The sequence below is a fragment of the Chinchilla lanigera genome, unplaced genomic scaffold, assembly GCF_000276665.1.
Source record: "Chinchilla lanigera isolate Chin_1 unplaced genomic scaffold, ChiLan1.0 scaffold00008, whole genome shotgun sequence".
In the NCBI taxonomy this organism is placed as follows: domain Eukaryota; kingdom Metazoa; phylum Chordata; class Mammalia; order Rodentia; family Chinchillidae; genus Chinchilla; species Chinchilla lanigera.
The window spans coordinates 25,495,868-25,517,860 of record NW_004955409.1 but is presented as its reverse complement, the minus strand read 5'-3'; the positions used below and the strand labels follow the sequence as shown (position 1 = coordinate 25,517,860).

The 21,993-nt window shown below is 35.7% G+C and overlaps 1 protein-coding gene across 8 annotated transcripts in view; it reads right to left on the bottom strand.

Moving 5' to 3' along the window:
• Window positions 1-21,993, bottom strand: part of Ralgapa1 (Ral GTPase activating protein, alpha subunit 1 (catalytic)) — a 246,379-nt gene that overhangs the window by 65,021 nt on the left and 159,365 nt on the right. For all 8 annotated transcript variants that reach the window (XM_013510373.1, XM_013510372.1, XM_013510369.1 and 5 more), the window contains 2 exons: window positions 7,068-7,929; window positions 5,360-5,431 (listed from right to left, as the gene is read on the bottom strand). In XM_013510373.1, the coding sequence (XP_013365827.1) occupies window positions 5,360-5,431; window positions 7,068-7,929 (934 nt within the window). The remainder of the gene's footprint in view (window positions 1-5,359; window positions 5,432-7,067; window positions 7,930-21,993) is intronic.

Below are 21,993 nucleotides of genomic sequence, written 5' to 3'. Positions count from 1 at the left end.
GAGGGGAATATGGAAACTCTGCATTTTCCAACCATTTTTATTTATTTTTGGGTACCGAGGACTGAACCAGATCTTACATTCCCAGCTGTTTTTATTTTGAGACAGGGTCTCACTAAATTGCTAATTTACCCAGCTGGGTTACAACTCCTGATTCTACTGCCTTAGCCTCTCGTACTGCTCTCTAATTGTTACCTTGTTTTGTTTTTTTTTTTTTGGTTTTTCTCCGGTACCAGGAACCGAACTCATGACCTTGCGCTTGCCAGGCAGGCGCTTTGCCGCTGAGCTAAATCCCCAGCCCCTCTAATTGTTACTTTGCAAACCTAAAATTACTCTAATTTAAAACACGTGTAAGTTAAATTTAAATTAAGCTTAATTTGATAAATTTAAAAGGCTGGGCAAGGACTGGAAAACCTTTAGACTTGGTTAGGATTCCAACCTTAAGGATTTAAAAAAAATTTTTTTTTTTTTTTTGAGAAACAGGCTCTTGCTTAGTAGTTCAGGCTGGCCTTGAACTAATGTGATCTTTCTGCCTCAGCCTCCTGAGCGACAGGATTATAGGTGCACATCACTACACCCCAATGAGGAAGATAATTTCAGCAGAGTAGTAGAGGTAAAAGGTGGTAAGAAAGACAGCAAGGGATGTGATTCTTGCCCCTGAGGACTTGGCCAAAAATATCAAAGATGCATTATTAGAGGGAAGAGGCAAAACTGGGAACCCCACAGACTACTTAAGAGCACTTTTATATGTGTTCTGGAAACAAGCTATAAGAACAGCTAAGTAATATCAATTGCACTGTGGTAAGTGCTGTGATAGGTAAGAACAACCGGGTTCTATGAAAGCACATAGAAGTAAATCCAAACATACACTGGGAGAAAGGTGAAGCATAGGAGTTTATGGAAAGGCTTTCCAGAAAAAGTGATGTATAAGCTATGATTCAGAGGATGGGTAGGAACAATAACTTGAGAAAAATTTATAGCTTAATATTATTTCATTCTCAACTAGTAAAGAATAAAACTAAGACACATGGTAACATTCCATTCTAGATGTAAAATAAAATAAAGCTTATGAAGGAGATGGAAATAATAGAACAGAAAATTGTGTTAGAACAAAAATACACAGTATAATAAATTAGAATTCATTTCTTTGAAAAGATCATCTGCAGCAAGATGATCATCTGTATTAAGAAAAAAATTTTAAACCAGGCGTGGTGGTGCACATCTAATTCCAGCACTCAGGAGGCTGAGGCAGGAGGGTCATCTTTAGCTTGAGGTCAGCCTGGACTGCACAGTGACCTGAAAGCCAGCCTGCAGTACACAGCAAGATACTGCTAAAAAAATAAAAGTATGACAACAAAGGAATATAAGAGAGTTATGGTATCATGTATGAATCTCTACTGTTACCCACTTGAAAATCTGAACAAAAAACAATGAAACTGACCCAAGAGATAAAGAAGAAAACCCAAAAGGTCAAATAAGGATGAAATACATTAAAAAAAATTAAAAATAGAGATTTTAGTCTTCTAAAATTTCAAGTAACAAATAAACTTCATTTTGGGAAGTTGGATATAACTGTACTTCTAAAAACATTCACGATCAGGACCCGCTCCAAAATCAACAGAATAAACTATACCCTAACTCAAAGTGAATTTCAAGTAAATTCAACACAACAGTAAGTCAGCGCAGTAGGTGGGATTTATTTCATGTTAGCAACCTAGTTGCAGTAAAATACTGTATAGGAAAATAAGAAATAAAAATGATGTGCGCTACTGAATGGATGCTGAAAAGCATTTTGACAATATCTCACACATTTTCCTTATAAAAACTCCTTGAAGACAGCTTTCTTAGGATAACAAACATTACCTATTTCAAACCAACAACCAATATTTTTCTTAATAATGAAAAAGAACTGTTTCCATGAAAATTAGGAAAAATAAGGAAGCCCACTGCTACTAAACTACTTAACACTATCCTGAAAGGTCTGGTCAGTGCATTAAGATATAAGTAACATCAGGCACAACTATTAGAAAGGAGATCACCTGTAGATAATGATTACATACCTGAACAAATCTTAAGAGAGAAACTATAAAATCAACAAAAGAATTCACTAAAGTATGTAGATAAAAGATAAACATTAAAAATAGAAAAATTAACTGGCCATGGTAGTACATACCTGTTATCCCAGCACTCTGGGAGGCTGAAGCAGGAAGGCTGAGAGTTGAAACTTAGCTTGACAACTTAGCAAGCCCTTGTCTCAAAATTAAAAAAACGAAAAAAACAGCTGAGGAAGTGGCTCAGAGCAAAGGGCCCTAAATTCAATCCCTCATATGGCTTCCTCCAAAAAGATGTGATAGGAGAAAATAGTGTACAGAATAGAAATAAAATAATGCAATATTGTCTTGGTTACTTTTTTCTTGTTGCTGAGAAAAAATACTTTACACCCAGAATTAAGGAAGGAAAGGTTTATTTAGCTTACAGTTTGTGGAGGTTTCAGTCCATAATCAGCTAGTTCCAAGGCAGGATGGCACATGGCAGAGAAGCAATAGTTCATGGCGGTGGAAGACAGCAAAAGCAGCAAGAGCAGAAAGGGAGGAGCAGCAGAGATCTCTCTTTCCCTCCTTTATATTGTGTACAGGTTGCCTGCCCCACGGTGTGCGCAGGACTCATAATCATAATCCCAGCACTGAATTATGAATCAATCACAAACTCTACAAGCCTGCCCCATGACCGCATGAGGCTTTGGGGGCACATCTAGGCACAAACCAAAACAAATACCTGAAAATTACCCATACAAGTAATGTCTAGGTCTCAGAATAAGTAAAGAGACACAGTGGCATTATGAATGGAAAAATATAATAACTTTGTTGAGTTTCTGGGAGGTTTTTTGAGACAGAGTCTCACCTCTGGTCTCTCAGTCAGGCTGGCCCTGAATTTGGAGCAATCCTCCTGCCTCAGCCTCCCAAGTGCTGGGAAAATTATGACTCTAGCAGTGCCTATTCTTTTGATGAGAGTTTTATTGAAACTCCAAATGAAATACTAATGAGATTTTTTTCTCCTGGAAGAAAACCAGCATAACTCTTATATGCCTCCAGAAGAATAAACAGCTTAGAATACAGAAAAACAGAAGAGTAATGTGAGGGGAGGTTTGAAAAAGACTATACCTATCAGATATTGAAATATAAAGCTAGGGCTGGGGAAATAGCTCAGTGGCAATAGTGCCTGCCTGGCAAGTGCAAGGGCCTGAGCTTGATTCCCAAGGGGATATCTATATATCTATCTGTAGATATAGATATATACATATATAGATATATATAATAAGCAGAGTAGGAGGGTAATGTTCACACAAAAACAGGTAAGTTGATAAATAGTTTTTTTCGTCTTTTTGAGAGGGTTTCACTATGTAGTTCAGGCCGGCCTTGAACTCACTTTGTAGCACAAGGCTGGCCTCAAATTCACGGTGATTCTCCTGCCTCAGCATCCCGAGTGCTAGGATTACAGGCATGTGCCACCATGCCCGGCTAAGAAATAGCTTTGAAGCAGACAGCTTAATATTTGATAAAGGAAATATCAATGGGAAAAGTATGGGCTATTCAACACATTATAAAAATAGACTATTCTCTAACATTGAAGCTAGTTCTAGTTCTCATTGCACAATAAAATATATTCCAGAAGGAAGGAGAACTAAATGTAAAATGATTATCACCTGAACAAAATAAAGATCTATAAGGAAATACAGCAGAATGTCTAATTAATTTGAAGACAGAACTCTGTAAGCACAACAAATTGAGGAAATCCAAAGAAAAATATTGAGACATGGCTATAAAGAAGTAAAAACCTTATGTTAAACAATTGAAGTTGAAAACTGAAAGCTGAGCAACTAATACACACAAATAATACAAAAGTTAGTATTTGACACACATATACACACAAAGGAAGTATTATTGCAATTTATAAAATTCCTAAATAAAAACAAAAGACACTGAGAAAATTTATAAAAAGATTTTCATATAAATATATGAAAATAAAAATTAAAAGCAATATGATCTAGTTCTCAAGTTATAAGGATTAAGGAAGTGTGATTATATCCTGTGCTAGCCAGTTTGAAATTATATAGGTGCTCTTACACAGTGTTGGTGGATTTATAAACTATTACTGGAAAGAAAGTCTATAATATATATGGTCTGAAATATGTGTTTACACTTTGACCTAACAATTGTATTTACAGGAATCTATCCAGGGGCAAGAAGTTGTTAATGTCCAGAAACAGTGAACTTGGCACAGCAGAGGTTATTTTTGAAGATTAAATGACAGAAAAATTCTCATATAAAAATGGGAAAAATGGGCTGGGGATATAGCTCAGTGGTACAAGTGCCTGCCTGGCAAGCACAAGGTTCTGAGTTCTATTCCCAGTACCAAAAAAAACAAAAAATGAAACCAAACACTGGGAAAAATGTATCTATATCCATATAGATATAGTTTTGTTAAAAGAAAGTTTATCCTTCAAAAAAGACTGAAAACAAATTAATGTTAACAATAGTATTAGAAATATATGGATTATTTTTGTTTTATACTTCTGTATCAACCAAAAAATTAAAATAATTATTTTAAATGGTCATTCTGAAGGAAGCTAAAAAATTCCAAAACAAAAACCACTTTGTAATTATGGGAACTGAGTAATGACGACATTTGTCCAAAAACTTAGTAATGGGCATGAGAGAAATAGGACTACAGCTTAAAAAGCAGTAACTGAGGGAATGTTTTATTTAAAGACACAATAAATGTGCTTATGGTAGAAGAAGTAGAAATACAAGATAAAAAGGAGATTGCTTTTTGAAGATCTTATAGCAGGCATAAAAGATGGAAAGCAGAGAAGTATACATAAGGGGAAAAAGATGACTTCTGATCTCAAAGGGCATATGGTAAGAAAAGATGGCTCAGTGTAGAGATTTGTGATGTCATAGTGGGTGGCTTATTGTGTTTCCAGATCCAATCAGTTTTCTGTGATACAAAAGATGATTGTGAAATATATAAAAATGTATAGACAATTCAAAGATATAAAACATACGAATGCAGTTCTAAATTTTTCTTTAAAACTTTATTTCTAAGGCATAACGAAAGTTTCTGCTCAGAAAGTTATAACAATAACAGATACTGCTTGCTGGTTATAATACTATTCATAGTATTACTCTAAACAGAGAAAAATAGCTGAGGGGCTGGGGATTTAGCTCAGCGGCAAAAGCGCCTGCCTGGCAAGCGCAAGGTCGTGAGTTCGGTTCCCGGTACCAGAGAAAAACCAAAAAAAAAAAAAGAGAAATAGCTGAATTGTTAGTTATAAGTGTTTTTAAGGTTCTCAACAACTTACCACTGCCTTGAGTCCAAGTTCCTAAGTTCTCTAAGTAGTTTTTCATTTTTCTTCAGGAGATGAAAGCTCCTCCTAGATAGAAAGATTCATAAACATTTTCATCACCTTTGCAGTGAATGACAGTCCTGGAAATACTTTCCACTCTACTATTATACTTTTCTGGCCTTTTCATAATTCTAATACAAAAAAGAACAGTCCCTAAAAAAGATGTAAAGAATACATGTCACTGTCTCTGCAAGGTCCTCATTTTTCAAAGCTAGTGAGTCGTACCTAACAGCCCCTCTTCAGTCCTTCCTTGCAGATGTGGTGAGCACCACAAACTCGCATCCAGAAAATGGACCTAAGTACTTATAGGAACTGTTTTCTTCCTCACTCTATCTTCTATGTACTTATTACACTATGAAGAAATATATCCTTTTTACCAAGTCTGTTCTATGGATGCAAATAGGTATATAAAATCAATGTTCGATGTGATAAAATGTAGCTTCCCATCTTTAGCTTTTTTCCAGGACACAACATATACAGACCATTCCATAGCAAGACAATAAAATGCACCTATACAGTAACTGAATGACAGTTACCTGTATTTGGACATATCAAAAGGCAAACTGCATTCTTAACATAATGTCTTTATTTCTTATAATAAATAGAGTTTAAACCATGTAATGCTATAAACACTAAGAAAAGAACTCCGTTTTACTGCTTACCATGCATAAGCCATGGGCTCAATCCTTAGCACCAAAAAAACAGGAACCCAACAACATTTAAATGTATACTCGTGAGAGTTTATATTAATAAAATCTTAAGACTTTTTTGCATATTATTTCTCTCATATTCTCATATTATTTCTCATATTATGTGAAGTGGGAATTATTCTCAGTTTGTGCTCAAGATTCAAAGATTAACTGACTGTAACCTAGGCCTTCTGATTCAAGTCTAATGCTCTTGTCATTTCCATCCGAATTTACTAGAATTCATGTGTTTATCATATTGGGGGATGTGAACTCACGGCCTCATGCATTCTAAGTTTACACTATACTACCAAACTGTACTGCTAGCCCTATCTTAAGTTTTTTTAAATAAAAATTTTTAACACGTGTAAGAAAACAAAATAATGAGAGAAAAAAATTCCAATTTTTTTTCTTGGTTTGATTCTACATCCTGGGTTAATTTCCCCAGCTCAAAACAGAAATGATCATACTGTAATTGGAGGGAAAAAAAGGATTACATAAAGGTTGAAAAAATAATTTTCCCAATTATAGAAGCTATAATTCCTAACTCAGACCACCCTAACAGTCATTCTGAAAATGTTAATAATTTACTGAATCAAATGATCTTTTTATTCCTCTGAGTCCTGATATATATAATTCAGTGCTTTCAAAACCAACCAACCAACCAACCAACCAATCAGATCTGTCTACTGGTCAACAGGTAACTGACAGATAAAATTTAGTGAGGAACAGAATAGAGACTAACATCTCTGATTAGAAGATGAATAAAGCTGGGTGACCATCACTCTGGGAGGTTGAGGCAGGATGATCACAAGTTTGAACCCTGGCTGGGCAACTTAGTGACTCTGAAAGACCATGCATCAAAATACAGTAAAAAGGGTCTGGGGATATAGCTCAGTGCAAAGGTCCTAGGTTCAATGCCCACTACAAAAAAATAATAATAGAATAAATAAATACATATTCTTATTTATTCTTACCGTTTGTCCCAGGAATTCATTCCTAATATACTAAGAAGCAATCGGCAGTAATAAAATGCTGACTGAGGTTTTTGAGGTATTGGTTCATCTTGCTCCACAGCTTTCATATTTAAGTCATTAAAGTGCTTCTCAACAAATTCTTTTTCCTCTGTGTGTTGCTTAAGGATAGCATTGATGACATCATTCTCCTGTTTTTCAGAAATGCACACAGGTTGTGGAGCAGGGATATTAAGTGAGATCCCAGTTCTCTGTAAACACTCAGGGCTAGTAACACCCAAATACTGCAAGAGCTCATCAAGAACATCTTCTTCGTCTCTTATTGTATCCCAAGTTGGTACAGTTTCTCTAAATCTTTTAAACTGGAGGCAAAGTCCATCTTTTACTGTCATGTCTTCCAAGCATTCATTAGAGGTAAGGGGCTCTTCTGGTTTCTCTTGGTGAGACAATGAAAGTATGAAAGATGTAGGTTCCGATAAGCCACTTACAGGAGGTGGTCCATATAGTATAGCAGAATCCCATGAATATTTTCCAGAGAGATCACGTACTATGATTCTGACATTTGAATTGGCTGACGCAAGGCCAGCTGATAAACCTCCTCCAGGCATACTCTCTTCTGATCTGATTTGGATACAAGACACTAACGTTGTATTGTTTAACACAAAGAACTGGATATTTGGACTCTCAAAGAGTTCAGGAGAAAGTTCAGCACTTTCACTGTAATGATTATCATGATTTTCACACACCTGGCTTGTCAGCATAGCAGGACCACCCCTCATCGGATAATGGCCCAAGTGATTTACCAGATGTGTAATAACAGTGCGGGCTGCTATAGAAATTAATCCTTGTTGCATCTGCGTTTTCACTGGAAATAAAAAATATAAATGAGTAGGAATACTGTTGCTTCCTAGAAGTCACAAAAATAATGAAATATTGGGGCTAGAGATACAGTTCAGCGGTGCAGCACCTGCCTGGCAAACGTGAAGTCCTGAGTTTGATTCCCAGTATCCCACCCAAAAAACAAAACAAACAAACAAAAAGAAAGTGTCAAAAATAATGAAATACTAACTGTTAGTGAGTCCTTGATTGATCAATATTGCATGTCTCTATCTGTTTTCATGAGAAACCACTCTGAAGATATCAATATGTAATATAACAAGCATTGTTAATTTCCTACCACTTTGTTTGTAACTCTGTATTGTCTGTAGTGTTCTTTTGCTATTTTGTAAAAGGTTGTCTGTCTTTTAATGTTTTCCTCCTTTTATTTTTAAAATAAAAAAAATGAAATACTTAGACAACAAATTGACACTTCATCACCTTGTTAAAATCACAAATATGTGACTATTTCCAACCTGGATTCTGTATTTAGGAATAATGGCAAAAATGGAAGAGAACTGTTTTTTGGTGATATTTTGCTTATTTAAATGGAAGTCCTTTTAAAATATTTCCTAATGGATCCATAATTTCAACTAAAACCTTTTTTTAAACCAAAACCTTTAAATGTAGATCACTTTTGAATGATCACAAGTATTACAAATTAGTCACTTGGACTACTGAACACAGATTAAAAAGCCAATGAAGTCTATACAACTGATAAGTTTCTTATCTCATGAATAGATTCCAGATTCAGAGATGTAGTTTGCAGAATGTTTTAAATGTCATTTAATTCTGGCTTTTATTGATGAGGAAGTGTTTCTGAGAAAGACATTCCGATTAAATTTCAGGAGACAAAGTGAATTTAAAAAGCACGAATTTAAAAGTATAGCCAGTACATCCTAAGAAAACTTTGTTTTAAAGGCAAAAATCTTTGATGGGTCTGCTTATGTATCACATTTTTCTGAAGAGTTCTGGGTCAGTGTGGTCTAGTCTAACAGTTACTTGTATTCAAAATTATGTTCTTTTTCCCTAAGCACATTGTGGAAAACAAACAGATAAGCATATTCATACAAATAACTTTAAGAACTAAAATGGAAGAGTAAAATAAGAAAACTCGAAGACATACTAGTTGAGAGTCCTAGAAAGGCAAGCCATCTTATGTCAGGTTCTGAAGGAGGAGAGGGAAGACAAGAGGTCACAGAGAACCAAGGGGAAGGAGAAAAAAGACAGCAAGCAGCTGAAGCTAACAAGTTACACACTCCAGTGTGGTTCTACAGCAGTCTGATAGCAAAGCCAGATTCAGACTGGGGGATTTCAGGAAGTGAGGACAATGGATTTATGATTATCTTGATACTTTTCATATAGGAAACAGGAAGAAAGCTGTTACTGGTAAAGATGTATTACTAAGTCACACTAGAAGAGTATGTTTAGTTGTGTGTATGTGTGCACATGCATGTGTGGTTAGTGTGCTTGCCTCTACTTTTACACACAGTTACAGAGTCACACTGTCTCTGTATTATTCTACCTTAGTCGCAGAGTAACCTTGACTAAGTATGTTACCTGAAAGTTAGTCAGCTGGGAACACTAAGGCCTAGCTGTCAGAATAAATACAAATTTAATAATGTCTTCATTTACACACAATAAAATCCACAAGTTCAAATATTTAGTTTGATGACTTTCAGTAAGTTGTACAGAAGTGTGTAACCACCAACATATTCAATATATAGAAAAGTTTCCTCATCAAAAAAGGATACATTACATTTTATACAAACTATACCTCTGTAAACCCAACATTAAAAAAGACTTAGCCTGTCCACTGCCAATACAATTTCTTAAAAAGGGTTAAGAGAGACTAGCATTATATTTTAAAGGCTGTAGCTCTTACTTGTTAAAATACCAATAGATAAAAGGATAGGAGGGGGATGTAGCTCAGTGGCATAAGCGCCTGCCTGGCAAGCACAAGGTCCTGAGTGATTCCTGGTACAAAAAAAAAAGAAAAAAAAAAATAGAGGGAGAACCACTCAGTTATTGTGCCATTAATACTAACAACATCTTCTCGAAGTCTTTTTATTTTTTAAAATATTAAATAAAAGAAAGATAAACAATAAAAACAATGTTATAAAATTTCAAAAGATATTAGGAAAGTAACAATGATTAGTACATTGTGTATTGCTATCTTCAAAGTAGTTGCTCACATTACAAGATACAGGCATGAAAAACTGATCAAACAATATAGGCATAAACCCTTCCTTTCAATGAGCTAATAGCAATTAGTATAACTAGCTTATGTGTGTATATATGTATGTATGTATGTAATATATATAATTTTTTCCTTTCCCCTTCCTTCTTTTCTCCTTTCCCCCATTCCAGTTTCTCTTTCTTTTTGAGTATTTTCTTTCCATTTCACAATATCTATTGTACATTTTGGGTCTTACTTACTCTTTCAGTTTCTTACACTAGGGATACAGTACAATGTTTACACATGTGAGACTGATTTATTTCACTTATGAGTATAGACTCAAATTGCATCTATTTCCTTATAAATGTCTCAAATTTATCCTTCTTTATGGCTGAGTAGTACTCCATTGTAGAAAAATACCATATCTTTTTATTCATTCCTTGGTTGATGGGCATTTGGGTTGTTTCCAAGATTTTGCTATGATAAACTGTGCTGCTATAATTGTGGGTGAACATATATCACTGTGGTATGATGTTTTTAATTCTTCTAGGAAAATATCCAGAAGGGGACTAGGTGGGTTAAATGGGACCTCTAATCATAGTTTTATAAGAAATCTCCAGATTGATTTCTAAAGTGACTGCATCAGTCTACATTGCCAAGCCTTAAAAGGAATGGTTTTCCTAGGCTTTGATTTTAAAATTTAATATCAAAACTTTAATCTTCCATTATTGGTCAATTTTATGCTTACATACCTGTAAATGTGATTTCTTAGTATACTGAGCTGTTTTAAAACTATGTTTATGCTAGTTCTGAAAATCAGCCATTGAACACCAAATGATTCACTCAATCCTCTATTTTCAAAACTGTATCACTGGATGATATGAAACAAGGGTGGCTTCCAACTAATGTTTGCTTTTCCTTAAATATAATATATAGGACTGTTTACAGTGTAAAAAATTTTTTGGGGGGAATTCTCACGACCTCATGCTTGCCAGGCAGGTGCTGTGCTGCTGAACTATATCCCCAGCACTCACAATGTAATCTAGCTAGCGTCTCTCATTTTGGACATGAGGACAAATGTTTACAAAGTTAAGTAATTTACCTGCCTTAGATACCACATCAGAGTTGGTCTTTTGCTGCCCAACTCAGTGTTATTTCCTCCTTTGCCATAACTCTAATTTCTATACTTTTCTCTTTTGTTAAGCTGTGATACATGGAAACAATGAATTTAAAATTATTTCCCCACATATAGGAACCCCCCCAAAAGTACTGCAGTGTATTTAGCATAAATTACTAAATGAACAGCCAGAATCAACTGAAAAAGCACATCCAAAGATAACTGAATCATATTTTAAATAGTAATTAAAAACTGCGACTAACAGCTCTAAAATATTTGATGTGGGAGAAAAATATTCTACTTTTTACTATCACTGTCTTCCTCTTGAGTGACATACTTTAAATAGGTGATTCATTGTAAACAGTGACTTTTCTTTATAGAACATAAAAGTTTACTTTCTGAAGAAGGGAAAGGGTATTGTTTAATAGCAATGACTACAGAAAGGGACTCACAGAAGAATCCATGTCTTTGTTGTGCTCTGTGATCATGACAAATCATATAAAATTCTTTAACCTCATTTTTATGCAAGAATAACATGGATTTATTTGTAAAGAATTAAAAAGTCCTATGTACAAAGACATAATGCACATAACAGAAATCATTTAATTTTGAAAGCATTATAAGGAACATCGGTTTTATGAGTTCCTTTTACAAAATGCTTATAAGTAAACTCCAAGAATGAGCCAGCTCTTCCTAAAACATAAACCCCAAGCCCACGTATCAGTTTAAATACCTGATATGTTCTCTTCCCAATTTACCTATGATATACTCTCTTCTTTCTTGGTTCAAAGTAGGAAGAGATTGTTTACAAGTCTGTCACAACTATTAACAGTGCAAACAAATGATAAACTTAGATTTCACATGTTGGCAAAATAATTCCTTCCTAAGTTGCACTACAAATTAAAGACAGATGCATATATATGAAAGGATAAAAATCTCCCCAACTTGTTAACTGGGCATTTAGATTTATTTCTGAGTTATAAACTATACAACATACATCTTTCTCCTATTCTAAACTATTATACAGGAAGACATAAAATTCTCTAATTTAGAAATTCAAAATAAAACTCTCAAATAACCAGGCTTATGAGGAAATGCAAAATGAAGATATCAACGCTTCTAAGGCTTTGTGTTAACTAGCATTCATTTAAATATGTCTATTCAGAGTTGTCTTTTCAGATTGTCAGATTAAACAAACCTGACAGCATTTGCAGCAAACCCGTAATTACAGATTATTATGGCATACAAAAGCAGCAAGACATAAAGAGCTGCTGCAATTCACTGCACTGTATTAGAACATGCAGAGGAAGTTAATTTTGGCAAAAGCTTTAAATATTAGCTTTGCATAATATGTATAGGTGAAACTATAATTAGAACAGAACAAATCCTTTGGAACCTCCTTTCACTCTGACCCTGCAAATGATGACTTTTTGTTAATAAGACTACTGCCATTTGACAAAAAGCCAAATTCACTACCTTGCCTTATTATTTAGTAAATTTAATAATTATAGCTACTCCTGCCAATAGTTCTCAAGTCAGTCTTGTTCAATCCAATACTGAGCTGATTAGGGACACTCTATGTTTAGAATTTATTGGCCAAAAAAGTACTTGAAGATGATGAAACATGCCTTTGACAAGGGCACAATGATCAGTCATTTTTACTACATTAAACCCCCCACAGCACACAGTCACTACAGAACAGAGAATCACCTGCTGTTAGCTGATGGCTGATCCTAAAAGATTCTGCATTTATCTGGTTCTCAATACTTTTGAGGAAGTCCAAATGGAACAACTTAATACATTTAGAGAAATAATATTACACAGAATATGTGACATCAATATTAAGCTCTTTACATCTTTTCTTATACAGTGATGATGCTGTACAGTAAATTTTACATGGGCTATATTAAAACTTCCTTTTACATAAAGCAAACTCCATTTATTAAGACATACACTGTACAGTCACCACCCAAAATGTTACCATGATACCCTTAAAAATGCACAGTGCAACTAACCTTCTCACATAACTTTAAATTGTTACTTATTTTGCCAAACCTAAAGAGGTGATTTTAAGTTGGTTGTATCAATTACTGCTAAATTATTTTGCTATATTACACAGACCAGTGTGTCTTTTACATCTTAGCAATAATTTAATTCTTATATTATGATTTCACTTGTGTATTTGTGCTCTAGACAAAAACATCAGCAACTTATGATCAGCTTCAAACTCAGCCCTACTTTGAATTTCATATCTTTAATGTCAATGTATGTCATCAATTCACTATCATGGTCACATTCTAGATGTTTCAATATTTATAAATATTCTGCCTGTGAAAATCAAACTCTTCCTTCATAGCCTCCTCTTTGACTACAACCTCCTTACCTAGTGATTTCCTAATTGTGTTTTGTATGGGCTTGGAGAGGGTCCCTAAAAACTGACAGGAAAGTTATTGGTAGGATCCCAGCCTTTTACTCTGATGCAGTTCTACCTTTAAAAGTTTAACAAGTTGGGCTTCCTTGTAAAATTTATTTAAAGGGTTTCAATACCTAAAAATTGTTTTCAGTACCATGATCCTAATATACTGATTCTCCTAGTGGTTCTCCTCTGTGGCTAAATGTTAAGTTACATGCAGAGCTTTAAAAATATTGCAGCAATACTGGATTATTGTATCATATTCTCTAGGCATGGAACTGGAGCACTGGTATCCTAAAGTGTGGCCAAGGCTGAGAACTACTGCTTCTATCTTCTTATTACCAACCACATCTACGTTCTGACTGTACCATTTCTGCACAATTTATTAGTTACTTCATGTAAGCAGTTTGATCTTACTAAGCTTGGATTTCAAGGCTAATCCATATAGCATTATTCTGAAACTCATAATTCCCTTGTATGTCTGCTATATCTAGTGCAGCCAAAGCTTTGTGGTTTCTATTTTCTACTGAGCTCTCAATAACTCCTGTCATTGCCTTAACTTAAGTTCATCATCTTTTTCTCTCTACTCCCAGAAAAACGTGAATCCTAGCACCAGTACTTTGTAACTCCTCCCCTCAGGACTCTGTCCTATTGAAGATTTCCTTCCTACTTCTGTCTCAGCTTTAAAATACACTCAATTCTCAATTTAGCTTATCTACTGTTTTATCACTTTTTGGTAATTTTAAATAGACAAGCTTATTTGTTTTATTTTCTTTTGTTCTTTTTGACATAAGGCTTGCTGTGTAGGTGAGGCTGGCCTTGAACTTGTGCCTTTGAAGTACCGGGATTACAAGTGTGTGTCACCACACCCAGCCAGTAGAGCTTCTTTAAACAGTACTTTCTGGGGGTGGCTCCACTTCCATCTTCTGCTTCAACAAACACACATCTGCTTCTTCCTCTTACATCTCTGCTGAACCTAAAGCAGACATACTTGTCTATCCTTTTGGACCTTACTTTTTATCATTTTACACTTGTTAGCAAATTATTTTTCCCCCTTTTGCAGTATTGGAGATTGGACTCAGGACCTTCGCACTGAGCTTAATCTCTAGTCATTTTTTTTATTTGGGGCAGGATCTCACTAGGTTGCTAAATTGCCTGGGCCTGGACTCACCTGTAATCCTCCTATCTCAGTCTCCCAGAGTGCTGGTAGTACAAGGGTATTCCACCATGTCTGGCTTTTTTTTTTTTTCCTTAAAGCATCTTTGCTCTCTTGGTTTCTGAGAAAATACTCTCATTTTGTCTTCTTTTCCAGCTTCTCTGAACACACACACACTCCTAACAAAGATCTCTCTGTTAAGATCTAGATCTGAATATACAAGTAACTCCTTACTAGAGCTCTGCATATGAAATTCACAAGATACTACAAACTAAAGCATTTCCAACACTGGTCTCTTCATTTTCCTTTTAAATCTGTATTTTATTTTGTATTCTTTCTATAAATCCACAGACTTTGAGCAAAATCTAATCAATCATCAAGATAGAATCTTTTTTTTTTTTTTGTCTTTTTTTCCGGTACCAGGAATTGAACTCACGACCTTGCGCTTGCCAGGCAAGTACTTTTGCAGCTGAGCTAAATCCCCAGCCCCCAAGCCAGAATCTAATCAGTCAGAAAGCTATTCCAAATTCTTCCATTTCTTCCATAAAGGCCTTTTGCCTTTACCTCTTCTATATTTTGCAAACTCTTTCCTTTCCTTTCCTTTCTATTCCTATTCCTGTTCTTGAGTAACTAAATAACAGCTTAGTTTAATCCTTTAGTCACTCTGGTATGGCCTACTACAACAGCCTCAGATTGGTCTCTTCTTCTGGGTTAAATGCCCAAATCTTTCTACTATACCAAGGATCAGCAATCTTTTTCTATGAAGGGATAGAGACTAAGTAGTTTTAGTTTTGTGGGCCATAGGCTATCTGTTGCTATTCAACACTATGAATGTTAAATAAAGCAGCCAAATGGTACATAAATGAACAACTTGGATGTGTCCCCAAAAGACCATGTATAGAAATAGGCCTCTGGTATGGGCTATAATTTGTTGATTCCTACAAAATGCTGTCAAGTATGCTCTTAATACTAATGTTATTATATATCACCTTTTCTTTCATATTTACATAATTTTATAAGGTTGTTTATACCTCTCTCATATCAGAGAATAAATTCTCTGAATGTAAAAATAATATGGCTTTAAAAATATTATTGATTACTGAGTTTACTATATACCAAGGACATGGGCACATGCAAAGGGCTTGACACATATAATCTTCCCTAATACTCAACACAATCATATGAGGGAACTAATATTACTTTACAGATAGGGAAACAGCCACTCAGCAGCAAGTCAAAATTCTGCCAGACTCCAAACTTCTCTTATTCTATATAAATCCTATGATGTACGAAATAAAATATTTTAAAATGCTTAATAGCATAGAAGTATAAAGGGAGTATGATTACATACAATGTTAATAATTCTGTATATGAAATTATTTCTAAAGCTAAAAATGAACTTGAGCTAGAATATACATAGTTTGCTAATACAACTATAAAGTGAGAAATACTCTCCTGCTCCATCATTTTCATTTTCCTTTGAAAGGTATGGCAAGAACTATGCAAGAAACTTCTAGGAAAATGGCAGAGTGGTAAGAAGTAGAGAAAGAGCCTCTCTGAGATTCACTGCCCAGACACTGGAATATAGCAAAGCAAGGAAGAAAAGAAGGAGGGAAGTGGGTCCTGTGGGCCCAGAAAGGATCTGGAGCAAGAACTGAAGCCCATGGTGAGAATGAAGAGAGTAACTTCAACAAAGAAGGAGGTGGTAGGTGGTGCCTTCTCCCTGAGTTGGGACTCACTGTGGGAGAAGTGGTTCAAACCTGCACATACACAGTAAAGAGATGAAGCACTGCAATGGAGGAGAGGATGCCATGGACTACTGGACAGTGAGTGGAGGGAATGTGGCCATTTCATGGGAGAGGGCAATTGGCTCAGAGCCATCTTAAGGAGGAGCCAACTGAGCTTGGAACTCAAAATAACTTTTGGCTCCATCTAGTGGTTCCCAGCTGAGTTTAAGCCCACAAAATACGCACTGACTGCTGCAAGCTGAATGAATCTGGTACCAGTCTTATGGCAAGAAACTAGCCTAAACTTCAGGGAAAATGAAGGTGCAGGTGCCTGAGATAATCTACTACCCCACTGTAAAGCTACTGCTGGCTTGCTGGGATAAATCAACATGGATCTGGACTCTATGTTGTCTTCCAGTGACAGCAGAGACAAAGCCCTTGAAGTAGACTCCCTTCCTCCCTTGTTTTTGTTTCTTCATTGTTTGATTTTGTTGTTACATGAGTGTGAATGTGGTTTCTAGTTTTTTTTTGTGGTTGTTCTTCTATTCTGTTCTTCGTCTCTCTCCCTCCTATCTGCTGTACTAGTTTACCAAAGTTTGCAGATCCTCCTTTGTTCTCCAGCCTTGCCTCTACTCTCTTCATCTTTTTCTATTTCTCTATTTTTTCCCCAGCCCCTTTTAAATTTTCTCCCTGACGGTAAAACTGGCATATTGAGGGCTTATTTACTGCATAAAACTTTCTGGTTTGTTTTAGCTCTTATTATGTGACCACAAATCTAGTTCATATGGTTAAAGGTGGCAAATTAATGGTTACTTCAGTTTGTAATTTTCTAGGCTATTTGATGCTATTGTTATTGCTGATTATACCACTTTACCCAAAGTGACATAACTGTTCTTATTAGCTGTTCCTCCTGGTATACCAAGACTGAGATTGCCTATGGGTCACAGAAAATACTGTGGGCCAGTGCCAAAGAACAAGGGACTGGGCCAAGTAGGCAGCAACATCTCATTCCCAATAAACTGAAGAGGTAGGATCTTACAACAGACTTAAAACCCAAAAACCAGTTACACTTGGATGACACCTCTAAGAAGTAGTTGTTTCCTAAAGGTTCTAAATACTAGCAGTAAAGCTACTCACCATAGGTAATTTATAAGCTTTAACCCAGGAATTAAACTAAAAAAAAAGAGGAAAAGAAAAGAACATGAGAAGACATTTAAACAAGATGTAATTCTAAAAATCCAGTTCACCAAAGGCAAACCCACAGGGCAGTGAGGTGGGGTGATCCAAAAGCCACACACCTGACCTCTCTGAAGTGGTAACAACAAAGCAATTTGAATGAGGCTCTAGAAAAAAAATCAAATCAGAAATAATTTCTCAGATAACTACAGAGATGGTGACCACAGTGAAAAACATGCTTAGTGACTTTAGAGCAGATACAGACAAAAAACAGAGCTTAAGAAAATTATGGAAACCAAGAGTGTTCAGCACAGGAAGGAAACTGATTCCATAAGGCAATTTCAAGCAGACACCCAGGGGAACAAAAAATTCCATTGAAAGTATCCACAGCAGATTAAGCCTGGTGAGGACAGGATCTCAGATATAGAAGACAGGTTTGTGGTTAGTGATCATGAAAAGAGATTCCTTAAAAATGTAAAGGAGCATGAGAAATCAATCCAGCAACTGCTAGATGAGGCAAAAAAGAGTAATTTAAGATTGATTGGAGTCAATGAAAAAGCAGGAAACAGCACAAATGATATAAAAAAAAACCAAACTGTTCACTTATGTTAGGGCAGAAAGTTTCCCTGGTAGAGAAAAAGAATATGACTTACAGGTGAGGCATACAGAACTCCAATTAGGCATAATAAAAAGAAAAAATCTACATCCAGGCATATCACGGTCAAGTTTCCAGAAATTCAACACAAGAATAAAATCTGAAAAGCTGTTAGAGAAGAAAAATAAATCACCTATAAAGAAAGCCCATCAGGGGGCTGGGGATTTAGCTCAGCGGCACAGTGCCTGCCTGGCAAGCGCAACATCATGAGTTTGATTCCTGGTACCAGGAAAAAAAAAAAAGGAAAGAAAGCCCATCAGAATCACAACTGACTTCTCAATACAAACTCTCAAGTCAAGGAAAGCATGAAGTACTTCAAGCCCTAAAAGAAAACAACCTCCAACACAGATTTTTATGTACCATGCAAAACTACCTTTCAAAATTGATGGAGAAATAAGATACTTCAGTGACAACACCTGAGGAAACTCATGAACACAAAACCAGACCTCCAAAATGTCCTGAAGGACATTCTAGAAAAAGATAACAAGGACTACAACTCCATGAACCCCAACTGAATGAATCACCAGGCAAGAGAAATAATTAAACAGAAGGGGAGAAAAAGAAGCCAGTAACAGGAAAATAACATGACAAAGATAAGTCAATACATAGCAGTTATAACCATCAATGTTAATGACCTCAATTCACCAACCAAAAGAAACAGACTGGCAGAAAGGGCCAAGAAACAAGATCCAACAATATGCTGCATACAAAAAACACATTTAATTCGGAAAGAAATTCATAGACTGAAAGTCAAAGGATGGAAAACAATACTCTATGTGCAGGAATATAGAAAAAAGCAGGGGTAGCTATATTTGCAGACAAAGTAGATTTCAAGCCAAGACCCAAGACTAATAAAGAGAGACATAGAAGGTCCCTAGATCTTTGCAAAGGCAATGATCCAAGAGGAAAACAGAATGTCTTGGTTACTTTTCTCTCGTTGCTGGGACAAAATACCTGAAGTGCAAAATTAAGGAAGGAAAGTTTATTTTGCTTACAGTTTGTGGAGGTTTCAGTCCATACTTGGCAGGTTACAAGGCAGAGTGGCACATGGCAGAGGGCTACAGCTCATGGTGGCAGAACACAGCAAAAGCAACAAGCACAAAAGGGAGGAATGGCGGCAAGCAGCCTCTTCCTCTCCCTTACATACGCGAACTATCCACCCCAGGGAGGGTGTAGCTCTCACACCCATAATCAAACTCTAAAAGCCTGCCCCAAGACCACATGAGGCTTTAGGAGGGACACCCAGACACAAACCATAACCCAGAATAATCATAAATACATATGCAACAAATATAAGTGCACCTAATCATGTAACAGAAATATGAAAACAATTAAATAAACACTAATGTAATTGTACTTGGGGATCTGAATACCCCACTACCACAAATAGACAAATCAACTAAAAAAATAAAATAAAATATTGAACCTGAACCAAACTTTTGAACAAATGGATTTAGTACACGTCTACAGGGTGTTCCACTCCACAACATCAAGAATACACATTCATCCCAGCTTCACACATAATGTTCTCCAAAACACGCCACATACTAGGTCATAGAACATGCTTATATAAATGCAAAGGGAAGAAAATTATCCCCTATATATTATCAGACCATAATGCAATGAAATTGGAAATCAATGGCAAAAAACCCACAAGAACTTCATAAACACATGGAAATTAAATAACACCTCCCTGAACAACCAATTGTTTACAGATGAAATTAAAGAAGAGATTAGGGCAGGGATATAGCTCAGCGGCACAAGTGCCTGCCTGGAAATGCAAGGTCCTGAGTTTGATTCCTAGTACAGAAAAAAAAGTTTAGAAGAAAAGAAATTAGTTTCTATAATTAATAATGCCAATGCAATGTAGAACTTATGACACATAATGAAAGCAATCCTACAGGGGATATTTATAGCAGTGAATATCCATATCAAGGAAAACAGAGTGAGCTCATATAAACAACAGTGTTAAACTTCAAGCTTCTAGAAAAAGAAGAGCAGGCCAAGCCCAAGCTCGTATGGGGGAGGAAATGATAAACATCAGAGCAGCAATCAATACAATGGAGACTAAGAAAACAATACAAAGAATCAATGCATTACAGTGTTGGTTCTTTTAAAGATTAAATAAAATTGACAAAGCCCTTAGCCAATCTGATCAAAAAAAGGAAAGAAAAGACTCAAATCCATGCAATTAGGAATGAAAAGGGTGAAATCAAAATGGGTCCTGCGGAAATCCAGAATGTCATCTATACTTACTTCCACAACTTGTATTTTAATAAGATGGAAAATGCAGAAGAAATGGACAGATTCCTAGATAATATGAACTCCCAAAGCTGAATCAAGAAGATATAAAAATCCTAAATAAGCCAGTATTAATCAATGAAATTGAAGATGTACTTTAAAACATACCAACAAAGAAAAGCCCAAGCCCTGATGGATTCACTGCCGAATTCTACAATAAATTTAGAGAAGACCTAATACCACTACCATATAAACTCTTTAATGAAACTGAAAGGGAAACAATGCTCCCAAATTCATTCCTGGAAGCAAGCATTACTCTTATACCAAAACCAGAGAAGGACTCAACTAAGGAAGACAATTGCAGGCCAATCCCCCTAATGAACATAGATATAAAAATGCTCAGTAAGATACTAGCAAACAAAATGAAGTAAATAATCAAGAAGATTATATACCATTACCAAATAGAATTCATCCCAGGGATGCAGGTATGGCTCAACATATTTAAATCAACATGTGAAGGACCTAAACTATATGATCATCTCAACAGATGCAGAAACAGCTTTTGACAAAGTCTAATACCCATTCATAATAAAAACCCTACTGAAATTTGGAATAGATAGTCTTTATGACAAACCAACAGCCCACGTCATACTAAATGGACAAAAGCTGAAAGCTTTAACTCTAAAATCAGGACAAGATAAGGATATCCACCATCACCACTCTTATTCAATATAGTTCTGGAAACATTAGCCAGAGCACTTAGACAAGAGAAAGAAATAAAAGGAATAAGGATAGGAAAGGAAGAAGTTAAATTATCATTATTCACAGATGACATGATACTCTACATGGAAGACCCCAAAAACTCCACCAAAAGACTTCTAGATTTAAGAACCAAATTCAGTAGCATAGCTGGATACAAAGTCAACACTCAAAAATCAATAGCATTCCTGTACACAAATAATAAACTCACTGAGAGAGAAATTAGGGAAACCACCTTTCATGACAGTATCAAAAAGGAAAAAAAAAAAAAAAGAAATACCTCGGACTCAGTGTAACGAAGGAAGTAAAAAACCTCTACATCGAAAACTACAGTACTCTGAAAAAGGAACTTGAAAAGGGTATCAGAAAATGGAAAGATATCCCTTGCACTTGGGTAGGAATAATCAATATAGTGAAAACGGCCATGCTAAAATTGCTATACAGATTTAATGCAATTCTGATCAAAATTCCAACAGCATATCTCACAGAATTAGAGAAAACAATCCTAAAATTAATTTGGACAAGAAGAGTCCTAGAATAGTAAAGGCACTTCTGGGCAACAATGGCAAGAAATTATACTATAAAGCCCCTGTGATAAAAACAGCATGGCAGTAGCAAAAAACACAGAAT